General features: G+C 40.6%; 1 protein-coding gene across 1 annotated transcript; it reads right to left on the reverse strand.

Moving 5' to 3' along the window:
* Positions 1-5,139: 5,139 nt before the first annotated feature.
* Positions 5,140-6,351, reverse strand: LOC149216767 (uncharacterized). Its single transcript, XM_089390062.1, has 2 exons — positions 5,872-6,351; positions 5,140-5,679 (listed from the first exon to the last, which is right to left on the reverse strand). Exons 1-2 carry the CDS (start codon positions 6,349-6,351, stop codon positions 5,140-5,142), a joined length of 1,020 nt encoding a protein of 339 aa, XP_089246188.1.
* Between the last annotated feature and the right edge of the window lie 2,674 nt (positions 6,352-9,025).

Here is a 9,025-nt window from a genome sequence, read left to right on the forward strand (position 1 = left end):
ATGAACTCCTTTAACCCATTGTCATCTAACACCACCTCCATCCTGTCTTTCCATGCAATATAATTCAAGCTGCCTTCAAGGGCATACTCCAATCGCAATCCGTTGAAAGACATTTCAACTTCGATACCAAGAAAACACTGCTGAAAATTCGAATTCCACCAGCTCAAAACTCAACTGCTTCTAATCTAAAATTCATGAGAACAAAGTATTTCTCGTACAGAGATTGACTGTATGGGCATTTACCAGATATCTCACCTTGCAAAAGAAGGATGAATCCAAAGGCTACCTGGCCCGATTACAGACTCTACCTGAATAAATAAAATGTAATCACTTTCTGAATGATAGATCTGATGATCAACTTCGCTCTGATACCATGTAGAAATCTGAATAATATAACACTTATTCACAAAGATTATCCTGATTATACACTATTTGCGGAATGCATGCATAATACATAACCTCCTCTACCATTGATCATTAATTTGTGGAATTAAAAACAATCGCATGCGCACATTGAAACATCAATCACACATATCAACACAGTATGTAATGGGGAAAGCATACAGCTAAAAACCCCCAACTATCTGTATATTATAATGATAGAGAACATGTAACAATACATAGTACAATACTCCTCACAAGTACTCAGTGTTATCTCCACATGCTACACACAAACTAGCTCAGATCTGAACAGGTCACGGGTTCAAATCTCCTCCACTGTTTTCCTGCCTCTATTGCGCAATCCAAGTTGAGAATAGATCTGATCCAAGTTTGAATTCCCTTGGCTTACACTGCACAATCCTCATTGGCAATCTCCATCAATGATTGTGCAAATCTCATGCACAGCTATAGTCACAACTGATAATAGTCTCACCCTTTCACCCACCTCTAACACTTGTCTCCACTGGACTGTCCATGCACTGAGTTAACTGATGTATTCTTTAGTTGAATTATGAGTTAATAATTAGTGAATTAATTAATAATTAATTCACATCACTCATCATTGGTGTATTTGGCAGTTAGACTAAATACAACTAGTTCAACTAAGTCAAACTGAACACAAATCCATCAACTCCTCAATCAACTCCACCAAACTCAATCACTTGAGTTCTAACTGAAGTCCATCATTCAATAGCTCAACTAAACCATAGGAAAAGCATATTTCCTTCTGGCAGTTGCATGTGCCACATTCGTAGCTCGAATTGAAGTGCTGCAAGAGGATAAGATAATGTTTATAGTCCAAATATTATTAAGAGCTAATAATATTCGACTGTTCTATTTTTGACTGGAAGTCTAAAAATAGACTCCGCCCATATGTCTAAAAATAGAAGTACATCTATTTTTACCAACATGACCAACCATCAATAAATAGCATCCTGCAACTCATAGACCATGATCCATATGTCTAAAAATAGACTTTGCGCCAAAAATAGCCTGCGGGCCCACTTATTGAAGGCGACTTCTTTTCACTAAGCTCCATCATCTTGTTGCATTTTCAAAAGTTTATAACTCAAAAAAAGTTTAGGAGGCAAAGCTCCAGAAGTACAAGATTGGAGCTCGAAGGAAGAGCTTGCACTTTGACAACATTGCCACAATCTGCTATTTTCTGGTGTTTTCTAACATGAGGAAGACTGATATAAGAATAAATTCAGACGAATTTGAAGAGGAGAAGACAAGCTTTACAAAGCATCCTAATCTATATTTATATGATTGACCTGCCGCGTAGAAGATTCCTCTGGCTTGCTTTCTTGATCAGCAATTTTGAAGTTGGAGCAGCTGGCGCTTGGAGCTTTAATTCTCCATCATATATTTTAGGACGTCCCTGGATTCTTGAGTATGAGAGCAGCAACAACGACAGGGTGATCCAGAGGATGAAAGCGAAGAGGGGAGAGAGAGATAACTGAAAGGTGACTGAATAGAACGCGGTAGCGATGGACAAAACCTTCAAGGAGAGGCGGGGTATCTAGGCCTTTAAAGCCAACGAGCTGAAAGGAATAAGGGACAAAGTCACGCGGTGAGAGGAGAAGGCCTCACAGATTTCACTTGAGAGAACAAGAATCGATGTGAATGTGGTGTCAAAAGGAATGGGAGACAAGATATTCGACGGCAAAAAGATTACCATATCAGGATTTCAGTAGATTTGGACAGAGTGCGCCTTATAAGTTCGGTCAGGTGTCAGCCTCAAACGATTTGTCATTAGTCAAGAAAGAGATTAGGGGAGATAATGAAAGGATTCTTTGTTATTGCAAAAAAATTTCCTTTGGTTATGGTACAAGCTTGACTGGCGAGCTTGTCTGCTTCTCGGTTTAAAGTGTGGAGGACATGGAAAAAATTTATCTCCCAGGTTTGCTGATCATCCTTTGACATCTACTGATGTTTTACTGTATATGGATATTTGAGGGCTTTCTCTTACTGTTCATAAGACTAATGATAATAGCAAAGTCCCCAAAAATCCAAGCTTTCCTGATTACGTGGATTTGAAGCTGGAGTAAGCTTTGATAGAGAGCCAGGGCCTTTGCTCTGTTGTTGGAAATATTTCCCAGTCCGCACTCAAAAGAGACAAGGGGGTCTCCTTTGGGCATATAGATGATTCCCCCTACCCCCGCAGCCGCCAGATTAGACTTGGAGGCACCATCAAAGAATATGATATGTGTGTTGCTTTTGTAGAGCCATTCAGTGAATTCACCCTGCTTTAATCTTATTTCCCAGTTATGACTGAGGGTGTTAGAAGAGCTATTGTAGGTGATTGCTGGAGAGAGGATGCTACACTTGTATATCAGATTTATGATAAAGTCTCTCTCTTCGTTATAGAAACTGGCCATATCGATTTTCTTTAGATTCTTGGTAGCTATGGTTTCTATTGCGAGACTTTTGTCTTTACTACAAAGATGTCTAGTTAATGTCTCATGGTCCCTGAAAACCTTGCGGTTTCTTGCAATCCATATTTTCCATAAGAGTGCGTATGGGAGGACATCCCAGACCCTCTTGGAAATGCTATTTTTCTTATTTTTCCAGGGATAACTTTTCTTCCATATGCTTAAGACTTCGCCAATGGACTGATGTGAATTCCAGGTGAAATAGTCAAAGGAGGCTATGCCTTTCCAACAGGAGATGGCGAAAGGACATGAAATGAAGAGATGCTGCATGGTCTCTTCAACTTCATGACAATTCAGGCATCGAGAGGGACCCATGATGCCTTTCTTTTGCAGATTTTCAGAGGTGAGAGTCTTCCCTTTTAAAAGGGTCCACATGAAGAATTTAACTTTGGGGATAGCTTCAGCTTTCCAGATTGCTTTCCAATACATCCATGGAGAAGTAGGGTGATCCCTGTTGCACAAATAATTGTAACCTGCCTGAATTGAGTAGCTTGAACCCGTGGGGTCCCATCGGAAACCGTGGACACCATTTTTAGATATAGGCGCGATGTTATGGAGAAGGGTCTGGAAATTGTTAAAGGACTCTTTGAGATCAACAGGGATGGGAGGGAAGCTCCAGCCCTTCCACGCCTGTGAATCTATATCCCAATGTGAAATTTGATTTAAGTGATATAATCCCTTGCTTTGGAAATGGAGGATGGTTGGTTCCATATCTGGGAAATTGCTGATGGCTTTATTCCCATTATCTTATAGCTTCCAATGTTGATTTTTCTGCCACCTTTGGGAACCATTGAAACATTTTGTGCCATAAAAGAGATGGCTTTTTGCAGAGTTTCCAAATACCTGTGCTGCTCCTTATGGGTATTTCACTTGCTAGCAGTTGTTTCCTTGGATTGTTAAGATATTTGACCTCGATGACTTTTTTCCACCATGCTTGCTGCTCCTCTAACAATCTCCAAATAAGATTGCCACCAAAGGCTAAGTTAGTGAACAATGGAGATCTAATTCCAAGCTCGATTTTTTCCTGGCTTTGGATAACTTGTTTCCAACTAACCAGGTTATATTTTTTCTTATCATTTTTTCCACCATGCCATAAGAAATGTCTGAGAATACTCTCCATTTTGTGATGAAAAGAGGTTGGCGCCTGAGCTAAGGAGAACTGATATAAAGGAAGAGAAGATAGGCCTGATTTTAGGAGCACCATACGACCAGCTGGGTTGAGCCAGAAGGATCCCCAGTTGTGGACTTTCTTTTTCAATTTATCAAGCATTTTGTCCCAGATTTCAGCTCTAGCATGACCCATGCTCACTGGCATTCCCAAGTAACTAAAGTGGTCCCAATTTAATTTGCACGGCACCCCAAAGATGTTGGATAGGTTTTGGAGCATTTGAGCTGAAGCATTCCAACCGTAAATGCAACTTTTGAGATGATTTATCATTCCCCCAGAGTATCTCATAAACTTATCTAATAGGAGCTTGAACCTTCGGGCAATTATTGCAAATTCTCCTCCTATCAGCAGGGTATCATCAGAAAATTGGGAGTTATTGATGTTTTTAACTCCATCTTCAAATTTGATTCCGGTGATAACGCCTGCTTGTCTCTTATGATAGAGGACACAACTGAAAGATTCAGCCATTAAAATGAATAAGTAGGGAGAGAGAGGACAACCTTGCCTCAATCCTCTTGAAGATTAGAAAGCAGGGTTGGGCCTTCCATTGATAAGTGGGGCAATCCAAGGTCCAGAAATGTAGGTTCTTATGAGATTGATGAAGGGGGAGGAGAAGCCCATTTTTTGAAGAGTAGCAAATAAAAAGGAGTGCCGGACTCTGTCAAAGGCGTTTGCCAAGTCTAATTTCAGAATGAAGCCCTTTTCCTTTCTAGAGAGGCTTGAATGGATGGCTTCCTAGACTAATAGGATGGAGTCAGATAATTTTCTATTGGCCATAAAGCCACCTTGATTTTCAGAAATAAAACTTGGCAAGAGAGGCTTGAGTCGGGAGGCGAGGACTTTTGTGAAAATTTTATATGAAGAGTTGCATAAGGATATAGGTCGGAAGAGGGAAAAAGAAGAAGGGTGGTTCTCTTTGGGAATGAGTACAAGATGGGTTGAGTTTGTGAAGCCTCCCATTTTATTTTTCCTTTGTATCCATTTGTAATACTTGATGAGGTCCTTTTTGATGGTTTCCCAGTACTCCCTATAGAAACAAATTGGGAAACTATCCAGTCCTGGAGCTTTGTTAGGCTAGAGGCCCCAGATTGCTCCCTAGATTTCTTCCTCCTTTATCTCTTCAGTCAGTCTTTCATTGGCTTTTGCTGTTATTTTATTTGGCAAATATTGTAGGAAGTCAGCGTAATTCTCTTCTTCCCCTTTTTCAGATAGGAGCTCTTTAAAATGAGCTGTAGCCGCATTTTTAATGGAAGCTTGATCATTGTGCTGATTACCTGCGCTGTCTATAATAGCTGTTATGTTGCTCCTAATTTGTCTAACAGTTGCTTGCTTGTGGAAGAAGGTTGTATTCCTATCCCCACTTTTCAGCCAAACATGTCTTGATTTTATTCGCCATTTTTCTTCCTCTTCTCTTCTGATGCTGTATAGTTGACTGTAGAGGTACTCTTCTTCGCTTTTCCGTGCTTGAATGTACTCTTGGGTTTCCATTGCATGGTGTAAATGTTCAATTTTAGCGTTCACATCTAGCTTCTTTGCTTCTGGTTCGTTATATTGAGATTTTGCCCAGTTCTTGAGAGCGTTCCTTACATTTCTTAGTTTTCTTTCCCATATGAATCTTGGTGAGCCTTCTACATGCTGGCGCCAAGTTTGCTAGACTAGAATTTTGGCAGATGAAATATGATTCCATAAATGACTGTATTTAAAAGGGATAGGGCCCAGGGGGCGATGGGACTCAAGAGATAAAGCAGTGGGATAATGATTTGAAGCAGTGAAGGGGAGAATAGAAGCATGGATAGTTGCAAAAGTGGAGAGAAGAGACACATTTACCAATATTCGATCCAACCTTTCCATTATATTGATTTTTCCTAGCCTGCGGTTGCTCCAGGTAAACTTGCGATTCTTTGGAACAATATCAACAAGGTCTCCAAGCTGCATAACAATATCCAACTGATTTCTAAAGGGGTCAGGAGTACAGCTACCTCCTCGTTTTTCGTTAGCATGTAGGATAAGATTTAAGTCGCCACCTAGAATTATATTACCGTTCTCTTCCTCTGCTATGTTATTGCTGAGTGAGTTCCAACAAGCTTCCTTATCTCTATAATGATTTGGAACATAAACATTGTAAATGATTAGCTGATAACTGCTCATATTGTTCTTCAAAGTAATCTTTATGCAGTGTTGTTCCACTATTCCTGCTATCTTGTTCCATTTGTCTTGAAGCCAAAGTGTGGCGATTCCTCCTGAAGCCCCTCTAGAATCACACACACATCCTTTGTAAAACTTATGCTTCTCAATAATTTTATTCATCTCTGCCTGTCCCAATTTTGTTTCTTGAAGTAGAACTACCTCTGGTCTTTCTTGGATTAAAAGATCTTTTAAGGCATTTGTTTTGGTGGGGTGCCCCAATCCCCTGCTATTACAAGAGAGCATTTTCATCATTTCAGAGGGATGTGGGGAGTTGCTCTTCCTCCTAGGTCTTTATTTATTGAATCCTTGTTTATATGCCCTTGTATATAAGATTCTATAGGGTTCTGAATACCCAATGCTATGTCTTTTTGTGCATTTTCGTCTCTGTGTTGTTTGGTAGATTTTCTTCCAGGCTTCTTTTGGTTATTAGGAATGGATCCATGCTCCTTGGAATTTCTTCTTGTGGTTCTGAGAGGGGGGGATCAGAAGGGAGGGAAGAGGAAATGGACAAGGGAAGGGAAGATTCAGAAGGAGATTGAATCTTTGGAGAAGGGGGATCCTCTGGTTGGGAAAGAATGTGAAAGGGATTGGAGGAAGGAGAGGAGGAATGGGGATCGGGCCGGCTAAGAAGGGGAGGAAGGGAGGAGGAGGGGGGAAGAGATGGGGGAGAGGGATTGGGAGGGGGATTGGGAAGGGGACAAGGGGTAGGGTCGGCTTCATGAGTAGGGATGGTATTAGGGGCTATCTTTTTTTAACTGTTTCCCATTGTTCTTCTTGTGGAGAACTGCCTACATTAAGAAGTTTAGAGCATCGATTTGCAAAGTGGCCATATTCATGACATACCTTACACTTGAAGGGAATCTGTTCATAGTCAAGCTACTGATTGTGGGTCCAGTCATCCAACTTTAGCTTGATGGCTTCTGGCAGGCCTTTCCCCAAATCAACTTCAACACAAATTCGAGCATAGGCCTGCATGTTGTCTTTAGGTTCGCTCCAATCAATATATTTCCCTACAGCATTCCCTATAGCGCACGCTGACTCATCTCACCAGTAATGCAGGGTGAGGTGTGGAAGATGGACCCAAATAGGCACAGCACTAGGGATATCCAGCTCCGCATCAAAGTCTGGAGTCCACTTATTGAGGTACAATCCTCTGGAATCCATAAAATAAGGCCCATTATGAAAGATCAAATCGTTATCTTCCTTAGTTTCAAAATGAAATGTAAAGTATCCTTTTCCACAAAATCTGATAGATATTTTCCCTTGAGTTTTGTCTGACCAGTTCCTTTCCACCTCTGCACTATTTTTGGAGAGGGCCAGAGACCTGTAAATTGTCCAATAAGGCCTCTTTCAACTAAGGCAAGTGCAACCATACGGGGCAAGGTTGGAGGCAGAGAGACTTCCTGCAACCCTTCCAGTTTTTTCACAAACTTCATTACTGAGGGACGATTTCGCTGAGGCAGAAGAGAACGAACCAGGTCGAAGAACGCTTGCTGGAAAGCCTCCTCCGGTGGCGCCTCCAGAGGGGCCATAACGGGCTGTTAGCCGACTCAAGATCACAGGAACAGTCGAGGTAGGGCAAGCCAGGAGAAAAGATAGAGAGCCCAACAGCAGGGGCTGCCAGGCAGAAGGCTTGTGGAGGGCCGCAGGGGCCGAGGAAAGGCAGGGCGTGGGAGCTCTGGATCAAACGCGAACGGTTTTCTAGATCCTTTAATTCCTTTTTCCTCTCATGAGAAAGGTATGTTGTTTGTTGCTGCTAGTTTATTAATGGAATCTATGAAGGTTTGATCCATGTTGATTCCTACAATAATTAACAACAAAAGTATGAAATAATATCACAACGATATGGTTAGCTACTCAATACATTCATTAGTTGTGATTACCTCTTTGCAACTCAACTCTGTCACAATAGATTCTAGCAACAAATTTTACATTTAATGCTTGTTTCTATATGTGCATTCAACCATTGTGACTCAATATTACCCTAGCTCATGACGACAACAACATTCTTGCTCTCATCGATGACATCAACAAAATCAAGGATACTCAATGCAACTCACTAACAACATACATGGCCTTTACAAAACCAACGAGCCACCTTGATTACAGAGATGTTTGACAACTATAAAACTCTTAATGACAATGTATTGGGTCAAGTATTATTATCTTGCTTCCTAAAAATACTTAGAAATTGGTGATCACAATGATGCTTGGCCTCAGATTGGGTTGGTTTTTGTTTAGTGCATAATACATACCATTATGCAAAACATAAACTACTGATATTTGTTAAAATCACTCGTTTAAATTCATTCCAGCACTACAGTTCAACTCATAAATAATTTCCAAAGGTTTATAACGCAGAGGATAGAAAATGGAACCTGAAACCTTTCAAGCTTGTTTAAGAATTATCAGTTCTTGAAAAGGTTGTTTTAAAGTTATAAGCAACTATTATGTGCAAAGGAACCGTGAATTTTCTTGGTCAATGTATACGCACAACCACATAATTTATTAACTCATTTACCATGGGCTAACTTAGCTTCTGAATTTTGTCCCTTCCAGCACTCGTCCAACTATAGTGGGGATGTTATGGCTCCCTGAAACCACATAATATTTAACCCAATAGTTTTATCTCTTCAAGGGTCTAGAATGGCTTGGATTCTAAAAAAAACTCTGATGTGATTTGATCTTTGAGGGAAATTCGACCCTCTAAAAGAATTAACTTGACCAATTGTTAATTAATTCATATGGGAGGGATCCATCCCTATATGGAACTTGGAAATTGAGTTGGGTCTCA

The sequence above is a fragment of the Pinus tabuliformis genome, chromosome 1_1 (genome assembly GCF_031772625.1).
Source record: "Pinus tabuliformis cultivar Carrire ecotype Pingquan chromosome 1_1, CPIR1, whole genome shotgun sequence".
Lineage (NCBI taxonomy): Eukaryota > Viridiplantae > Streptophyta > Pinopsida > Pinales > Pinaceae > Pinus > Pinus tabuliformis.